Source organism: Sceloporus undulatus, chromosome 5 (assembly GCF_019175285.1).
Source record: "Sceloporus undulatus isolate JIND9_A2432 ecotype Alabama chromosome 5, SceUnd_v1.1, whole genome shotgun sequence".
Taxonomy (NCBI): domain Eukaryota; kingdom Metazoa; phylum Chordata; class Lepidosauria; order Squamata; family Phrynosomatidae; genus Sceloporus; species Sceloporus undulatus.
This window is the reverse complement of record NC_056526.1, coordinates 53,584,657-53,605,155: the sequence shown is the minus strand read 5'-3', so window position 1 is coordinate 53,605,155 and position 20,499 is coordinate 53,584,657. Positions and strand designations below refer to the sequence as shown.

The following is a 20,499-nucleotide window of genomic DNA, read 5'->3' as shown; positions in this document are numbered from 1 at the left end:
TGGGAAAAGCTCTAGTTCTTGGCACTTTGAGTAACATTATAGAAATACCTCCCCTCTGCTAACCAGGAGTAGGGCTTGATGTAATTTTGCAATATTTCAAAGAAGTGCAAACTCTGCAATCTGTTTCTTTCTTGAATTTCTTACTTCTCCAGTTGTTTTTTTTTGTGTGTGATCCCCAAAATGAGCAAGCTACCATGAATATTGTTTTGCCTGATTGTATTGCCTGAATCCAGACAATTGGTCTGAGAGAAAAGAAACCCAGACATCTCACCGCTTATAACTTACTTTTATGAAGGAGATGTGTTACCGTGCATCTGTGTATGCACTGGACCAAACCCGAGTAACTCTTCTATCAGATTGGAATCTAACTCTCCAAAACATGCCAGATCTTTCTGGGACAAATAACAATACAAATGGCTTTGTGTATAAACTGTCTCATTTTGCCTGAGGAATGTCTTAGTTTAGACCCATGACCTTGGCATGAAGAAAGATACTTTGTTTCAGACTAAAATTAGTGGAATTAATTTTAATATTTCTGTATTAATGTAAATATTAGGTAGTCAGTATTTCTCTCTGTTCAGTCTATTTCTCTATGTTGATTTATCATCAATCAATATAATACCGAATTAGACTTAAGAAAGTGATTTCCAAATTAAGGATCTATCTCTCCTCCTTGTATACTAACTATCCATACTCAGTGTTTTGAAGGAAAATTAAAAGCAGTTTGCAAATACTGCAGGGCTCTTCCCTACTTTGTAAGGAAACTCTGCAGATTGAGATTTCATATAGCCTCTTGATTTAGGATACTGAACATGGCAACACTATTCCTAAATTGGCCAGGATAGCTCTGAGACTATTTCTGCCTCATCAGAATGGTGAGGATGTGTGCCTTCTGTTATAAGACTCAATGATGCTGAAGTTGTCCATGGGCTATCCTTGATCTATGTATTGTGTTTCCTCTGGATAGTGTGGGACACATTATTCAAATCACATTATACTAAATGATTAGTGAATGGTTTTAATTTAAGTTTCAGACATTCAAATAATAACTCAAAGTATTGTTTTGATCACAGCTCTTTATTCTAGTTCTTTAATTGTACAAAACTACTGACCAGTGATAGAGCTTTTAATTTATAAACGGTCGTTTAAACAAGTTGTTGAACTGAACTGTACATTAAGCATGCAACACACAATTTCCTGTTCTTTCAAAGGAATTACTTGTTTCTTTTATCACACTGCATGCAGCATGATTTTGTTTTTTAAAAATACAGTGCAACAACAACAATGCTATTTTACATGATATGCAGAAACAAACACCTTACAGGAATAGGGTTTCCTATAAATAAATTTGAGTAAGTGCATTCACATTCAGTCATTACTTCTGCCTTTTCTTTACATATATTGTATTCATTGGTTAAACACTGGTCCTATACAGCTTAAGTACAACAAACTGTTCGCAGTTTAAAAAAGTGTAACAGTATAAAAATCCAAGCAATATGTTCAAATAAAAAGAGGAAAAGGAGGAGGAGCAGGAAGGAGAAGTAAAAAAATGTTAGTGAAAACTGTGAGGTTCAGAATCTAGAAGGAAGTGAAGACGACTTCAGTATTAACAGAAGGTTGTATATTTAAAAAGTGTTTTCCGAATTTGAGCCAAACTTTAAATCCATTAAATATGCTTATTACTGGAAGTGATATTTTCCAATTTCCTTTTGATTCCCAATTATTTTCCTCCACACATGCTTACAAGTTTATTTTCTTAGAATGTTTTTATCCATGAAAACAAAAGTAAAGCCAAAATTGTTTGTCTGTGACGTTATAGGGTTTTTATGGCTATTTTGTGGTATCACAAACAAAGAATTATGGCTTCACGATACACCAAAATTTAGACATCCTGTTCGGTCCACGTATTACTAATTGACAGAAAAATAACTTGATGTGTATTTCTATAGTTGTGCCATACCTTTTTATAAACATTTATTCTGAAAGTTAATACTGGAAATATAAGAACTTTCATTAAAAAAGATATGACACAACCTTCATAACATCTTTTTATATACACACCTAACTCCATCAAGGCACTATTACAATTCTCAAGTATCTGATAGCCTGCTCTCAAAAGACGCCCCAAAATTGAGGATACAGGAGAAATACAGTAATCTCTCAGTTTAGCAGATAATATATCCTATTTACAATAGAATAAAAATCATGAGGATGAAATAGCAGTTAAAGCAGTTGACTACCATAAAGGTAGATGAGACAAATGTATTTTAACTCTCATTCTACTTTGTAACATTGAATTGGCAAGATTCTTCCCCAAAGGCACAGAAGGGCAGTGAACTGTAAATGATTAGATCACTGTTACAGGTTAGCTGTCTGAGTGAGGTTTTCATGAAAAGCAAGCATGCTGTATAATTAAGAGATGCCTAATAACAGGTAACAACTAACCTATCATGTGAGATACAAGAAACATTATCTATTGCCAGGACTCCATTTTACAGACATTTTTATAGTTACGTTAATGGTAATGGTTGCAGGACATATTAAAGGCTTATAGTGCACTTATTTTAAACAAACAGCCATGAATATGGCAGTAACAAGCAATTCTGAATATTGTCTACTTATGTACAAGGAGAACCATACATAATCAAGTACTTTTCTTTAAATACTAAACGTTACTAAAGAGTCATTGCCCTCAAACTGTACAATCAAAGTTTCTTTAAAGCTTTGTGCAGAAAACAGTCAATCTGAAGGAATTTAAGGTTATTACACATGACTAAGTATTGTATATGAAGAAACATTTCATAAACTAGAACCATACTCAATCATACCATGTAAAAAGTAATCAGGCAACAAATTATTTTTTCACCTCACACTAGGAATCAAATGTAGGAACAACGTAGGGATTTGGGCATTAAATGTGCTTTTCTGTATCTGACAGAGAAGATGATTCATGTAATTTAATGTTGTCATAGAAGGTTTAAAAACCATTTGCTTTCTTACCACTGAAAATGCCTAAAACAATGATGGGGAGAAACAACCCTTCAGGTGTTGGATTGCAACTCCCAACACCTTAGTCTTCATAGTTAAGGGTGATAGACTGGAGTTGAAATCTAACACCATTCCTTGTCTAATAAAATTCACTCACTTGTCCAATAAAAGAAAGCATTGATACAGTTTTTCTAGCTATGCCTCACAAAAGAAATTCACAAAAGGAGACAAGCAGATAAAGACAGGGTATGGCATACATGCACAACAACAGATAGGGCCAAAGCATCAGAAGCAAGTTAAATATTTCAGTTTGACGGTTGTTGCAGAATGAATAGCTAATTGTCCCAAATGCTTACAAATAAAGACAAAGCAGAATATAAATGTTATTTCTTTTGCTATAGTTATTTCTTTTTTTAAGTAAAAACTTAACTATTTGTTATGAATTGCACTGCACTATAGAAACCACATAATCGGGAGAAAAGTTGCTCATTATATTTCATTTTTAAAAAAAAGGATTTGGCAAGAAGTCCACAAGGCAAAAGGAGAGATACTGTATAAATATATGCAAATTTTAATTAGAAATGCATATCTTCATAAATAAGTCAAATTTGAAAGCAGGTATTTTATCTCGCTAACATCATTTTGGGCAGTATAAAAACACATTTTCTTAAAACTACTGAATCCCAAACTGAAATGTGTACAGTATGACCCTGTATCTGCAGGACTTACCCACATCTGAAAAAAATATGTTCTCTCTAGGCATTTTCAGAGTGATTTTATGGTATGCTTCCAGTATAGGTTGACCATAAGAGTTGCGGTGGAGGACCTAAAATGCCTAAAGAGGTGTTCTCTCTAGGAATCTGTAGGTCTTCCAGCACAACTCTATGGTCAACTTCTTCCAGAAGTAATTTATTTCAATAGGGTTCGCTATTATTTCCACACTAAGTCCAGTAACATATCCCCTGCAGATACAGAGTCCATACTGTACTGTGTACTGCAATCTATCTATCTATCTATCTATCTTGAGCCAGGGACAGAATTATGCAGCTCTCCAGCTGCACAGTGTTGTTGGACTGCAACTTCTAGCACCCCTAGCAAATATAGCCAAACATGAGGAATGGTGGGATTTGCAGTCCAACATCTGGAGAGCTGAACAATTTCCATCCCCATATTGAAAGGCTTATAGTTGTTATAATAGAAGGCTGAAGATTTCTGCTATACTGTGTATTGCCATGTATATTTAATGACTACTATCTTTGACATGTAAACAGAAAAGGACTAATACAAGTAGAAACTGATCTACCTTCCAGAATTTAATGGTTAACAATTGAGTCCAATTTACAAAATGGGTGTTCTCATTTACAGAAACAACACATTAAATCTATGTTTTTGTATACAGTGAGCTCCATTAATATACTCAGATCTGGGGCACCTAAAACATCATTAAAAAGTTGCTAATGCTGCTAAACAGTTCTTGGGTGGCAGATTAACTGGATTTGACCCATTATTCTTGGAAGTATGAGGGTGCTAAGCAAACCTGTATATTACATAAGTCCAATATTCAAAGAAATTATATACAACATCACAAGAAGCCAAAATGCAGAAAATCCTTTATATTTTTCAGTATAGTACGATATCCTGTGGCCTACATACAGCCTAGGTCAGGATATCAGGCCTCTTGCTCTCCAACAAAAAACAAAACAAAACATGAAAAAATCAACAAAGTGGAATTCTGTATCCAATGACCTCCAGAAGGCACAATTATTCTCCTTTTCACTGTTTTAGTCCCCACAGCACCCCAAAAGCAGTGAAAAAAAATGTATCCAGAAGTCACTTAAGTTTTCACCAAAATGGTGAGGATGTGGCCATTACAGGATGCAGAGGACCTGAAGATGGGTACTTGGACACCTCACCACTACCCACCAATGCAGTAGAGCCCTTCTTTTTTCATACTCAGGAACTCCATCACTGCCCCCACTCTTTGCATCTCAAAGTGCTTCTACTGCAGCAGTTTGTCAAGAGGAGATGCTATTTAGAAAGACTATTTACAAATACTGTTGCGACAGGCAAAGCTATTTGTGTGTTACCCAGGATTGTTATAATTAACTCACTAATGCTACAAGTAAACTCCATTTTCATAAACTAATGAAACATTTGACAAATAACAATCACTGAAATGCTGCAGGGTTAATGAAATGTTGATGGACTAATAGCTTAATATTTTTAATGGCAATAAATAGCTGAATAGTTCAATCTTTGAACAATTATTAAATTTTCTAGATTGGGTGTAATCTTCCTAATGAATTAAAATCTCATTAAACTTCGAACAAATGCTGCACTTAAATTCACTTTTTATGGACAATGGACAGTATATGGTCAAATGAAAAAGATGTCATCAATGGCCATATTGATATGTTGTATATTGGTATTTATCACTGCAGCGTAACAACACTTTAGAATATGCAAGGCAGTTATCCAGCATATGAGAAATGCAAAGAGAAAGTTACTGGCACATAAGCATCTTCCACGTCTTCTGGCTAAGACAGAATATAACCGACATTGCTCCATGTGAGAACAAGCTTTTGAGGCAAAGGCCTGAATCTTCATGGCTCCTGTGTTTAGAAAATATTGCCTTATTTGAAGCCAACCCAAGCTTAAAATATGGTCCCACGAAGAACATAATCATTCCACTTCATATAGTCTTCCATCCAGGCATTCTATTTAAACAAGTAATTGATCATAAGCTGCAGGAGAATCATTAGCAAAATGAAGACATAGTGCTTGAACTGAAAAAAGTTACTATCTGGTGGTGGTGCGCTTGTAGTCATTCGGGTTCTTAGAGCAGTGATGTCCCTACAAGACATAAAAATGAGGATGATAAATTTATAGTTTGCCAATAATATATCACATAATGAATGCATGGGTGTTAGACTGAGAACTGGCTGTTAGCTTAATTGTTTCAGCTACTGAAGAAATTAATAGTAAAGTTCAAGGGTAAAGTAATGGTTTCTGTCAGTGTAACATGACACAGTAGAAGCTTTGGCAAAGTTTCTACATAACGCAGAAATCCTAAGGAGCTCAGGAGGTATTCGTTTCACCAGAATTAGCACTATCATGTGGACTGTGCCTTCAAGGTCCTGACACAAAATACTTTGGCTATCTGCTACAAACTAACATTTGTAAAATATAATACATACTGCCTAGCTATTCTGAATGTAAAAGCAAAAAGAAAAATGATGACATTCAAGATTAAACAACAAAAATAGTGGCCGTCTCTTTAGTTGTAGACTTCAATTCAACTTTAACAGCTTGGGTAACAAACACGCTGACTCCTTATTTAGGTGAATAAAATGGAATTAAATATTTTTAGGTCTGTAAATTTTAATCAGTCTAAATAATAAACTATTTTTTTTTCATTTGTTGAATTTACTGTAAATCACCAAGTTACCAAGAAAGCAGACAAACTCTAGGATAAAATAAAGCATTTTGTAATATTCCATGAGCACCTGCAGTTTATACCAAAATTAACCTTGTTCTATATCTATTGTAGGTAAAATATCAGTTAGTTCCCATGGCCCTTTGCAGGTACTAAAGTCATTGTAAAGTCGCACAAGGAAAAGAAAAACGTTTCCCCTTCATTCTAATAAATACAAAAACAAAATAAATGAATTCTCCTAGACTAATCTACAGTTACAAGGAAACTGATCAGAGACAGCTCATACTCACAAAAAAAGCCTGATTCATACCTTGAAAAGAAAATAATCCAATGTGTTGATTCCTCTATAATTTAGTATTGATTATTTTAAAGTGGATGTGTTCTACTGTGGCTCTCCATATGCTTTTGGACTGCAATTCCCATAATCTTTCACCATTGACTATACTGACTAGGGTTGATGGGAGTTGTAGGTCAAAAGCAAATAATCGTCCACACTTGCTCATCCATTTTAAGCCAAACATTCATGGTAAAAATAAAAGGCATTTTATTTTTAAATAATACATATTTGTTTTTATAATAAATCTTTATTTGTAAATATATAAATACAAAACCTACCTCCGTATATCTTCCTGTGTCTCCCTTATAGATTCAATGGCACTTTGTAGTTCACCAAGATCGAGTGTCTTTTTTCGGATTCTTGTATTATGCTTGAGTTGCGCTTCACAAATAATTCAAAGAATGTACAGTAAGCGAAGGATACAAATCATGTAAATTATATCCAAGGGCTTTTAAAAAAATTCACCAAGCAATACCAGGCAAATTCTCTCTCTTTTTCTTAGTTTTTTAAAAATAAATCAGAGCAGAAAACTGTAAAAAACCTCAAATTATGTTATGTTACAATGCAAAATCCTTTAGACAAAACAAGAATAAAATAATGGCATTTGTTTACGGCACTCCTAATACATGCACTGAAAAATTCAAAAAGGCTAGGATGAACTGATGCAGAACTCACCTTCACTGCCAGATGAATCCTGATTATCAGGTTCTGGTGAGGAAAACCCACACTCCCCTTTCTTTGACTTTGCAGACCTCTTTATTTTTGCAACGCTAACCTGTAATTAATAAACCCATAATGCTTATTTGCTCAGAAACAGAAGACTGAATCTAGACATGCTTATCAAAATTCTATGAACACTGAGAAAGATGGCAGGCTGGAAATTTTCTCTAATTTCCCTTTCTGAAACTTCCAGGCATGGTCTTCCCTCTTTTGCCTGTGAGAGGAATCTATCAAAAGCCTAGTTCCGTCTGTGAACAAAATGGGTCTTTTTGTTCATACAGCAGGAGGTCTGCATCAACCCCAATTTAGATAAAGTACCTGTTATAGTACAATGGGAGATTGGTTGACAATTTGCTTAGAACTGACAGGCAAGAAAAGTGATAGCCAAGGACAGGAAGGAATTACTTTCACTTATTAAGTTATTACTTATTAACAAAGCTGATCATGTTTTAGAATAGAAGTAGAGAAGTTCAACTTCCTCTGTTCAGTTACACAATGCACATTTTTTACTTGTCACCCATGAAAGCAGGCTGCTATCAAAATTTTACTGTTATTATCAGCGGAACAAAAAGTATGATGTGTTCAAGTTTGAATCCTAAAGGAAATCTTCTGTTCTTTTCACCTTACTTAATACAGTGGACTTGCTGCATCAGCAGGCTAGGGATCTGTGGATTTGACTGTTCATTGATCACCACACCACATATTATTCAATGATAGTATGGACATGCCGATGTGTGCATGTCACTATCCACTGAATAAAATGGCATGCAACCATCTGCTGCTTTCCCCATCTGCAGTGGGAGGCGAACTGAACCCCGAAGATGGGAAGGCTCCACTGTACAAAAATAAACCCCAAAAGGCCATACCATTGGTGTTCGATGTCTGACTTTTGTTTGAATGGCACCATCTTTTTCAAACTGTATCATATCATTCAGTGGATCCCATGGTCTTGTGCTGTGGACAACAAACAGTGTAAATTAAATAGACCAAGAAGGGTACAATTTCAATCATGTTACCTCCAGGAAAGCTTCTTTTATAAACATTTCAAACTGAAGGATATTTATTGTTGCTGTTATATGTCTTCAAGTTGTTTCTGACCTATGGTAACCCTAAGGCAAATTTGTCATAGGGTTTGTTCAGGGTTGTTGCTGTATCATGCCTTCAACTCATTATGGCATCCCTAAGGTGAGCCTATCATGAAGTTTTCTTGGCAAGATTTGTTTGCCTTTGCCTTCTTCTGAAGCTGAGAGTGTGTGCCATTGCCTTCCTCTGGGATTGCATGCACCTTGCCAAGGCCACTCTCAGGTTTCCATGGCTAAGTAGGAATTCAAATCCTGTTCCCCTTCAGCCCACAATGGGTTTCAGAAAGGGTATTAGCATCTCATATGAAAGGCTAATGTTGTCAATGTCAATCATTTTTATGTATCATAACCATTATTTTAATGGTCTTTTAATCTAAGGATGAAAACGGGTTGAATCATTACGAAGTTCCTTAAAGGTATCACATATTTGTTGAGTCAATTGTTTCCCCTATCAGTATGTGGTCTCCTTGAACAGAATTCCACTAAGGATGTTCTGGAAGGTGGGTAGTTGTATTCTGACAGTTCCACTTTTCACACTCGTCACATGAGAGTTGTTTGGGGAGGAGGGAGATAACAAGATTCAAAGATACCTTCTGATTCACCAGGAAATATTCCTCTGGATGAGATGTGTGTGCCATGAACATTAGGAATACTTATAATTATGAGAAGAATATTCTGGATCGAAGATATTGGGTACAGCAACTCACAGCAAAAATTATGCAACTAAGAGTCAAAGGGAAAAAATATCCCAAAGCCAGGTGAATTTTTTTAAAAAAGAGCATCATATTTCTTCTCTTCCCTCTTGGAACACCTCCTCAAAGATATAACAATAATCTTAACCCAAGCAGCATACAAAACCCAGAAGAAAATTATATGTATGTGTAGCTTCCTCTTTCGAAAAATAAGTGGCAGTGATAAAAACTGAAAAGGACCCAGTTCCACTACAATCAGGTGCTGTAGGACTGGGAAGTTCACTGAATAAATGGGAACATCAACTTAAGTGCTTTCAGTCTCTAGGACAAAATCAAAGTCTCAATGTTCAACTTCTCTCTTCCATCATTACCACTCACAACAAAGGAAACTGGTCTTGTAGTGTTAGACATCTTTGTAAGCATTCATTTTAAGCCAACAGTAGGTTAAAATGAAAGCAAATTAGACACTGTAATGATGACATTTACTGTGATCACAAGAATATAAAAAGAGATCAGACCAAAGGCCTATCTAGTCCATCATTCTGTTCTTACTGTAGCCAGCCAGTTTCCTATAGGAAGGTCATAAGCAGAATAGGAATGCAACATTCCAAACTGGTTATGTCTTAATTGTGATTATACGTGTTACACCTTCAGGAAATTAAAAGGTTAAAGAAACTTCATAAAGAGCTTTTCATTAAACAAGAAAGTGGACATTCCTAAGATGTTACATACTTTATGGTTCTGTAAAGATTTTCAATTACAACTGATGATTCATGTGAAATAAATTAACAGGTGATGTTGTGTTGACACAAACAACCAGCTGTTAACTGCTGTACATTTGTGAGCCAAATATACATGTTGCATATCATTTGAAGAATCTGATACAGGACCAACTGTTTTTTTCTACAGTCATAGAATAAATAAATGGGCATCAATAATATTGGAGACAATCCAATGCAGAGTTAAGTATTTTCAAAGCTGTCTTAGATAGCGACCACTATGCAGTATGTGATTTTTTTCAATTTGTTTGCTAGTATCTTGAATAAAGAGCACTAACACCTACTGGCTTCTATAACTCACTCTGCATATCTGTAATTCCATTCTCCCGTGAGTGGATCTGGCTCAAATAGCCTGCATACCCACTCTTCATCGTGGGCTTTCCTTTCTTTGGCAGCTTTTCGCTGAGCTTCTTCCAAAATGCATTTCTCATGAGTTGCTTCTGTTTGGTCTTTGTTGTTTATAGCTTGAGTCACATGTTGCCAAAGTCTATCAGAAAAGAACAATAATGTTGCAAACATTTTTAAAACTACTCAAAATGTTCATTGCAAATTTATTTTTATTGCATTGTCAGAACAGAGGAATCTGACAGATTTTTTAAAATTGTTATTTCATTTTGCTTCTTTATAGAATTCCAGGATGATATATACATGTTCAAATAAAACTATTCACATTGAAATATAAATCCAATACAGTATAATAAAACCAGAAAGTAACAACAATAAAATATAAAGATCAATTAAAGAAAACACTAGCAAAAATATAAACACATAAAAATATTCAACACTCAAGATGAAGAACTCTCTCTCTCTCTCTCTCACTCTCACAAACACACACACACTTACTTTAGTTTGCTAGAAATAAGTGTCAAAATTTCTGCATTCTTTTGCTAGGCTGTATCTTCCATCCTCCACCCTCTCTACTCAGCCATTAACAATATGAGCCTTGCTGTGGGTTAATACAGGCTTAGAGTACACTTACCTCTCTGACTCAAAGTCACCTTGCTCCTCAAACTTCACTGTGTATCTTCTTAATCTGCACTGTTTGATTTCAGGTGTTGGATTCCAGAATGTCTCTGAAACTTCTGTCTTTTTGTCCCTAATAATAACTTCACTGTCCTGAAATGTTTAACATATTAAATTACTTGAATAGTCAAGTAGTTAACAATTTTACAGAGTCATTAAGAACAAAAGTTTCCTTCCAAAAGTCACTTTTTGCAATCAAGGAAGATGTTGTGCCAGTTTGGATGTGGACAGCAGAAAGTCATGTTTGAAAACAGATCTTATTTCAACAGTAAGAACCTGACTTAAGGGGATGGATATATTATGTTTCAGTTGAATACTGACCTTTGGCAAAATATAACTATTTTCATAGGCTTTTGCCAAGTGACCAATCAATTGAATTTTGCCTTTTTCTTCTAATCAGTTTCTACCCATACAAGTGAAATTTTCATGTAATGTCCTACCACTTCCATCTCTCAATCTCTTCCGCTATCTTAACTGCCACCACCCTGGCCTCAGAAGGAGAGAAAAAGAAGCAAGCACAACTTCATCATACTTAGTCCCAGAAGCAGAAAAAAGACCCTCTCTTCATTCACTTCATTCACTGTATTAGCCTTGGAAGGTGAGAAGAACCAGCAGTATCTCCTGGACTTGATATCCTTCCCCACTGCTATTTCCTTCTCCTTTTGTGTCATGTCTTTTTAGATTGTAAGTCTGATGGAAGGGGACTGTCAAATTAAGTATCTGTAAGCTAGTCTGAGAGCCTTTGGGCTGAAGAGTGGGATATAGTCTAAATTTAAAAAAACAACAACACTTGGAACTCACTGATGTGTTATAAGGGAATGATTGGGCTTCTTTTATATTTATAAGAATTTCAGTCAAGAAAATACTACTTAAGACACTAGCTATTGTTGCACAGTATGATGCAATGAGTTCTCACAACGCTCCTATTTATTGTGGAAAGGCTCCACTATTGATCAATATTTTCTAATACTTTCCTTGTCTGGAATGATCATCTTCTGCTGTATTAACATAGTGCTGCCATAAACGGTTCCTTGCTTATGAACCTCATTAATCACCCATGATTTAATGAACAATTAGTGAAAGTGAGTGGAGCAAAACCTATTATTCGTTCTTTTCGCTCCATGCTCATTTTACTAGCTGCCTCTCTGAGCCCTAATAGCTCAACTCTTACCCTATCTGCCCTTTTTCATGTACTTCCAGACCTCATTTTCACTTTTTCTTTTCCTTTGCAATAAATGTTCTGCTTAAAAGAACATAAAACTGCAAACTCATTTATAAATGTATGGCAATAATAAAAACTATTTTTGTGCTTCTGTGTCACAATAGTGGTGAACAAAATTTGGATTTGACAGTGTTACAAGGAAACAGGGCTATCACAAAAATGGCATCTCAGGTTTCTTCTTTCTCTTAACACCTATTGTAAATCCTGACATTGACTACTTTTGGTTTGGGAGATTTTTATTCCCTTTCACAAACTTTATAGTTTTGGGTAAAGGGCAGGGAACAAATAAATAAAATTAAAAATACTATTATCACACTCTGTAGGTCAGTGAGAGGATTATGAAATTGGTAGGAAGCATTCCTGCTCAACCCATCCACATAATACATTTAAATGCAATACAAATTTTAAAGAGATGTTCAATATTTGACAAAAAAAATAAATAAAATAAACACAACAGTACAACTCACCCAGTGTCCTTCCAGAGTAGCTAGAACTTCTTTTCCCAGTTTAATTTTCCCCACTATTTGATTAACATTGTCATTGTTGCCTAAAAATGGCTATTAAGAACAAAAAAATTGTTTAGCTGTGTAGCACTTAAAACACTTTAGAAAACATTATAAGATGGTAGATTTCTAAAATACCAGCTTAAATTATTTCAATTATGTTTGTTGTCATTATATCAATGCTGTGTGAAACCAACCACTGAACTCTCATCCATAAGAAATATTTGAAGAAAATTAAGTCTTTGCCCCCTCCCCAAAATCAAATCATGCTAGAAGTGACCCCTTCATGAAAAGAACAGAGTAAGTATAGCACAGGTAGTGGGATTGCCTCCAAGCTGCCTAAGTATTACATTTCATAACTAGTACAAGGCTGTGTGGGCTGGCTCCAGAGTTGTGTTCAGAATATTTTGCTGGCACTGGAAAAGTATGGAGTATGGCAACTTTTGTGGAGTCCACCTTCCATATGAATCCTCCCAAAAGCTGATCTAGAAGGGAGACCATCCAGAATTAACATGGAAGGTACTGATGGAGGAAGGCAAAATAGACTTCTTTCTTCCTCTGTTGGAAAGCTTCTGTGGGATCTTATTTCTCTCTGAGACTGAGGAAGCACTGCCATTTGTAAAAGCACAAGTATGGATCTATCTTGTGACTCTTTCATTGCAAGTCAAAATACAGTTTACTGTTAAGCATTAATATAACATTTGTTAAATAATGTTAATGTACACAACAATAAGGGTATGTTCCTTAAAAACATGGCAAACTTTGTACATTGGTGTTTTCAAAAAAGTATATAGTTTCACAATATATCCTCCAACTAACCTTTAGTTTGAATTCAAGAGCTGCACTGTATCCAGTTTTTTCACATGTGATGTTAACAGTTCCCCCAAGCTCCAAAGTCATTGTACCATAGAGAATTCCTGTAAGAGGAAGTAGTTTTATTTCTAGCTTTGTTACAAATTCACCAGGTACTTTCAATTTTTACATAGAGTGGACCCTTGTTATACGCTAGGGTTTGGTTCCAAGATTCCCCGTGTATAACAAAATCCATGTATGCTCAAGTCCCATTAAATATAATGACATAGCAAAATGGTGTCCCTTATAAAAATGGAAAATCAAGGTTTGATATTTGAAATTTATACTTTTTTAAAACATTGTCAAACCATGGATGCTTCAATCCGTGTATAAAAAATCCATGTACAGTGCTACCTCGGGTTACGAAATTAATTCGTTCCGCCGTTCCGTTCGTAACCCGATAATTTCGCAACCCGAAAAGGCTTTCCGTTAGCGCTGGAAAGCCGCTAGCCGCGCTTTGCGTTTGAATTTCGCGCCGAAATAAATTTCGTAACCCGAAAAAAATATCGTAACCCGGAACAGTTTTTTCCAATCTAACTTTTTCGTATCCCGGAAATTTCGTAACGCGATCATTTCGTATCCCGGGGCACCACTGTATAAGAAGGGCCAACTATATAACCAAAGACGAGACAGAAAAGCACAAGCCATTCCATTACAATTAATAGCAGAATATTTAACTGATTGTAAATTTGCAAGAGGAAGATAAACATTACATAGAAATCCTGTGTTCATTGTAAGATGGAAGCTCACAAGCAGCTAACAAACTGTGAACACAGCTGGCCAGCAGGGGGGCAATAGTCATCCCACAAACAATAAAAGCAGTCAAGCAAATCCTTGAAGGTTGGAGCCTTCATTCTGATTAAGCAGCAAAGGTCTGGCTTTTAAAGTCAACAGTAATTTGCAGATGGTTAGATAAAGAACAATAGCAGCCACACAGCGCGGCAACGATCCTCTCCCTCTCGGGAGCAGAAAGAAGGAGTACCATAGTGATGCCCCTTCTGTTCAGCACCGTTTGGGCGCTTTGACGCCCATGCATCATCATGGTGTGCCACATGTGGACGAGCGCGTGCCATAATAGCGCATGGGTGGGAAAAGTAGGGCTGGGTGCATGTGGATGCCCAGCTCTATCTAGCCCTACTTTTGCCCCCGGGCCGGTACAAAGTACTGGTCTGTTTAGGGCCTAGGTTCTCAGAAAAGGGCCTTCATAAAAAGGTTAGAGGCCATAATATACTATATCTTTATTCTCTCTGCAGTTGTTGTAGTATATATTCTTTGACATGCAAAATGACTCCAACCTCTTAAGTTTTCTTCTGGTACTACTTCTTTAATATACAATGTTCCATCAGTGTGCATAGTTCAAAATGTCCTACAGCTATCAATGTATTTTTCTTTCAGATGAAAAACCTAAGCCTTTCTGAAGACTATTTAGTTTGGATTCTGTAACTAGGATTTAGGTATTCTAACTTGAGTATAAAGGATCTGACATTAAGTTTAAAGAATAATCTGTTAGTCGGTCCTACAAGAAATACAGGTCACACCTGAAGAATAATTTTCTAATAGTAATTTTGTAACAGAATGTTGTAATAGAAATCTTTATTTATTGGAGAACTTTTGCATTTTGGGAACGAGATCCAATGCTGACAAATCTGCAAGCTGAAAATTTAGCAAAGGACCAACTTCCTACCTAACTGAACATTTTTTAAAGATTAAAGTTGGCTCTTCTGCTGGTTGATGATTCCTTATAACAAGCAAAATACTACCCTCCTTTACTGATCACTTGGATTGTACCCAATCTTTCAGGAATGAAATTTATCTGTTGTTGAAAGACAGACTGTAATAAGGCACCTTGGTTTAGAGAACAGTATGAAGTTTGTATAGAGACAATTCAACACAGTAAAGAATATTCTGAAATATGGTCTCTGCAGTAACAAGAGTATATGCTAAGAAAAGCTTCAACAGAGAAGGGAAAAATACTACCATAAGGCAGCAAATAAAATGAAAGGATTCCAAAAAATAATTTGAAGCAGCCACCATGGTCTAAAATGCATAGAGGGAATCCTCAGTTCTTATACTCATTTCAGAATAAAATAGAAAATTCCAAGCAAATCCCAACTTGATATGGGATACTACTGCTAGAAAAAAAATCTAGTGTTATATGCTACAGGTTCCATTGCTAAAAATCATTTCACATGTCCTTGTCATGAGCTGTATTAATCTAAAGGAAAAAACAAAAAACAAAAACAAAAAGGCACCCATGACTTGCCTAATTGCTGCGGTAATGGGTTCAGTAAGAAGCAGTTTCAGACAGATTCTTACTACTGATGAAGAAATAAAACAAGCTTTCCCTGGTGGGAAATACCCTGCCCCCCATCATGTCGGAGTGGGTTAAGGTGGGAGTACAGAGGCCGAAACTGAAGGTACTATTGCCTGAGAAAGGCCCTGAACCAGTAGAATACTCGGTATCAGGGTCCAGACCGTGAGTGTAACAACAGTCACATGGCCACATAGCCCGAAAAACCCACAAAAAACTAATGTGGAGAATGCTCTCTGTGATATGGTGACAGAGAATGATACTAGGGCAGGTTACAGACCGCCCGTTTGGGGCGGTCTGCACCTGCCCCTTTCCCCAGTGTATCGGGGCCTCAGCTGCTAGAACGGCAGCCGCTGAGGCCCTGATCTGCCGCTTTCCGGGCTGCGGGGAAGCAGCAAAAGGCCCCTTCCCCGCAGCCTGGAAAGGGGTGTCCTTGGGGCTTCAAGCCCCAAGGACACCCCACGGATACCGGGAGGACGAGAAAGGGGCCGCTTGGCCCCTTTCTCCTTTGGTCCGCTGGGCGCAGCCGTGTAAAAGCTGCGCCCAGCGGACCAAACCAGGAAGGAGCTCCGAAACGGAGCTCCTTCCTGCTCCGTGATAAGGGCGCACTAAGCGCCCTGGCGTGGAGCGAGGACGTCACATCCGCGCCGCCCCGTATAGAGGCGGTGCGGCCGTGACGTCCTCATGGTGGCAGCTGTGTGGGACGGCTGCTGCCATTTTGTGCGCGCAGAGCGCGCACTAGGGTTAGGAGGGTGCAGAAGCACCGCCCCTTTCTAACCCTACTTACGCGCTCTGCACGTACTTTCTAGCCCGTCTGTAACGGGCCCCCGAAGGTCTTTGGTACTGATATGGAGATCGAGGGTGACTTCAATAACAATGCAGAGATTAAATGTCCCCTCAATGGTCCCGATAAGAAGGGGAGTATATGTCACTGGTCCCGATAAGAAGGGGAGTAAGAGTGATATGAAATGGGATGCTCCCTCCACAAATCTTTGTGTCAGTACCAAGTCAGATATGAAACAGATGTGTATGGCAAGTACTCTTGATGGACTGAGGAGTTAATTCCAGAGGGGTACGGCGGTGTCGAACAACCAATGGAAAGGTTGGAGAAGTGACCGCCAGAATGAGCTAACGGCATCACAACAACCCCAGAGTCAGACAGGGGATTAGAATCCATATAGATGTTGGTTTCTTTTTTGACTTTTTCTCCTTGGCCAGAGCCACCACAGCCATGGGATCCACATGGCCATCTAGTAAATGAGAACGCTTCTGACTGGTCTTCAATTCCTTTTGGTCAATGGGGCTGATATGGATGGCTGTACTGTAGTTGGTACTGAAGAGGTTGTCAGTACCCAGGTGGAGGGTACTGAATAAACTGTTGGTACTGGAGCAGAAGGCAAAGCCAAAGATGGTTGAGGGACACCCATTGTGGCTGTTTTGTTAGGTTTAGAGAGCGATATGTTAGATAAAGTGGATTTTCCAGAAAGTGCAGTGGAAACTTTAAAGGATTGCTCCCAGCAAAAGACTTTGAAGCATTGTGCCCGATTCCTGAGGGTCTAGGCAGTGAAGCCTTTGCAAATCAAACAACATTGGATGATATGTCCTTTACCTAGAAAAAAAAAGGTGCTCACCATGTGTGTCAGAAAGGGAAACTTTTTGACAACATGAAGAACACCATTTAAAAAGAGAGGTGGAGGCAATAAGAAATAAATAAAGTAGGCCCAAGGGTAAAGGGGCGGGCGGGCTCAGCAGTAAAGTAAGGAAAAATCCTTCTTTTTTTAATAGGGAAAACAGTAAGTAAACAAATAATAGATAAAACTTAGCAAGAAAAATGTTATTTGGCCGAGACAGATATCCAAGGAGACCTATTTTTTCGGCGGACAGAAAAAACTGAAGAGGAGGTAGCTTGGCAGGCTCTAACATGTGTGATAGGTGATGGGGTATTTCCCGCCAAGCCATTCAGCTCTGAAAGAATCCGCTGGTGGTCTCTGCACAGATGCAAAGCCATGTGTGAGGCACAGAGACCATGAAGAAGAACCCAGCTGACATGTAATTTTCTATGCTTGCTAGCTTTGCAAAAGTACAGAAACAGTGCGAGAATTCTCTACCCCCCCCCCACTCCCCGCCCTTTGGCAATGATTCTTGAAAAGAAAAGATTTAGCTGCTGTCTTCTGTCATCCAGAGAGCACTGACAGCTTGCAGATTTCTCTCATTTGGATAAAGTTTGAATAAGAAAAGCAACAACAGGAATTTCTCCTCCTAATTTCTATTTTATCAACACCTCTGGGCAAGTCAGAACAGAATCCAATTCTTTCCTAACCCCTCTGTGATTGTCAGAGAGATAGGGGAAATTGGTAGAAATGATGGAAAGAGGTTTAGATAGTAAACCTCTCTAGTTTAGCTAGAGGTTAAGCCACGTTCTTATTTATAAAACCCTGAGGGAAAAAAACCTAATACAGTACCTTTACAATGTGCATATGGCATGGTTATCATATATTCTTCTCCTCTGTTTAGGAAAAGCAGTCGCCCTTCACCATCCAGAATGGCAGATAATGAATTTCCTGAAAGACAATAAAAATTGGAGATTGAAATAAACATGTCCCAAAAAGTGAACTAGCCTGTACCATCTTTTTATACCAATCTCACCTATTTTTGAGTAATGTATTCATAATTCTTTTTACTCTATGCCCTAAACATATTTACTCTGTAAAATGAATAATTAAATGCAGAATATGTTTGTAGACACTGAAAAATAAGAAAATAAAACTTTTGAAGAACTCACCATAGAACTTGGATTTGGCCAAAATATTACCACTAAGGCAAAATCCATCTTTTCGATTGCTTACATAGAAGGCGGATATGGGGGGATGATGAGATACCTGTAAAAATAACAAGGCAGGTTCTGTTATGAAAATCAGTGGGAGCAACCAAAGTTGCAGTAGAGTTATTGGATTTTTTCAACATTTATTCAAGTGTTTGAAATTCACTAAGTAATCAGTTTAATTATAATATAATTAAGCTAAAGATTCAATGACCTCTGCAGATGAGGGACATGACATGGTGTAGCACATCCTCTTGGGTATTTGGTACAACACTTACTGCAGGAAGGAGAAATTACTGTACTGTCATCTGCAGGAACTACATCTCTGCTTCCAAGCTTCCTTTTCATTTGTATGCCTTATCTCCACATTAAAGACATTAGTTTTTGTCAGTTGTTGGTTTTTTTACACTAGATTGGCCCTCTATCGTAACCACTGCTTACTCTTAAGCCTTGAACTGACACTCCAATTAGTGGAATCTATATTCCATTGTGAAACCCTATCTTCTAGAGCAGCGGTTCTCAACATGTGGGTTGCGACATCTTTCAGGATCGAACGACCTTTTCACAGGGGTCGCCTAAGACCATTGGGAAAAAAGTAGCAAAATTACAGTTATGAAGTAGCAACAAAAATAATTTTATGGTTGGGGAGTCAACACAACATGAAGAACTGTATTAAAGGGTCGTGGCATTAGGAAGGTTGAGAACCACTGTTATAGAGGAATCTTCAACCACAGGCTACAGAATGTAAGCACTTAAAAATTCTTAAATTTCTCAAAGTGTGATATGCAAGAAAGCGATACCTAACACTTATCAAACTACACGAATCAGTTCTCAATATGCTGCCTGTACATATCCTGCAGGTAGACATATACAATCTGCAGCTCCTGCCTTCAGATAGTCAAATCTTGTCACATTTGCTCATGAGCCTCTTCACACCAAAATGAGAACCATTAAGCACATGTGAAAGCAAACTCACATGTGCCCTTATAGAGATTTGAAATGAAGTTCACTGGGAGGTGAATGTGTTTACATTAGAAATGTGTTTACATTAGAAAGGAACATGAACAATGGCACCTGCAACACTTTGAAACTACAAGAGTATCTCGGTTAACTTAAGTAGATGTGTCTCTAGGCATTGGGCCTTATCACATGTGAAACAGGGGCCCAATTTGAAGCACTTCCGTAGAGAGGGTGAAGCGGGGTCACTTTGAAACCAAGGAAATTCATGTGATGAACTATCACATGTGAAGAATGAAATTGTGGTGATTCCTGAGTCAAAGCGGAGCAAGAGCACTTTGAATTACCACACCGGTACATACCATGCGGATTCAACGATTCGAATTGGCACCTTTGCGCATGCTCAGTGGGGGTCTGAACGCATCAAGACCTTTTACGCTTCCGGGGGGGGGGGAGAAGGGGACCACTTCCTGGTTCCACTTTCCCGTGAATGCAACCCTCACGTGAATTGTTCCTGTCATCTCTCCCTCCAGCCTCCAATAGCCCCCTCCTTTGCTCCCATCTTTCCCTCCAGCCTCCCGTTTCATTCCATTCATCCCTGCCATCTAGATCTGAATCCACCATCCTTTTCATTCCCTTCACCCCTGCCATCTACATCTAAATCTACCCTCCTTTTCATTCCCTCCACCCCTGCCATCCAGATCTAAATCTACCCTCCTTTTCATTCCCTTCACCCCTGCCATCTACATCTAAATCTACCCTCCTTTTCATTCCCT

General features: G+C 37.8%; 1 protein-coding gene across 5 annotated transcripts in view; it reads right to left on the bottom strand.

Annotated features, from left to right (window-relative positions):
* Positions 1 to 1,058: 1,058 nt before the first annotated feature.
* Positions 1,059 to 20,499, bottom strand: part of OSBPL8 (oxysterol binding protein like 8) — a 97,294-nt gene continuing 77,853 nt past the window's right edge. For all 5 annotated transcript variants that reach the window (XM_042468575.1, XM_042468580.1, XM_042468579.1 and 2 more), the window contains 10 exons: positions 18,728 to 18,824; positions 18,408 to 18,506; positions 13,602 to 13,699; positions 12,747 to 12,836; positions 11,014 to 11,150; positions 10,336 to 10,521; positions 8,348 to 8,435; positions 7,437 to 7,536; positions 7,040 to 7,142; positions 1,059 to 5,841 (listed from right to left, as the gene is read on the bottom strand). In XM_042468575.1, coding sequence (XP_042324509.1) covers positions 5,706 to 5,841; positions 7,040 to 7,142; positions 7,437 to 7,536; positions 8,348 to 8,435; positions 10,336 to 10,521; positions 11,014 to 11,150; positions 12,747 to 12,836; positions 13,602 to 13,699; positions 18,408 to 18,506; positions 18,728 to 18,824 — 1,134 coding nt within the window. In that variant the 3' untranslated portion in view covers positions 1,059 to 5,705. The remainder of the gene's footprint in view (positions 5,842 to 7,039; positions 7,143 to 7,436; positions 7,537 to 8,347; positions 8,436 to 10,335; positions 10,522 to 11,013; positions 11,151 to 12,746; positions 12,837 to 13,601; positions 13,700 to 18,407; positions 18,507 to 18,727; positions 18,825 to 20,499) is intronic.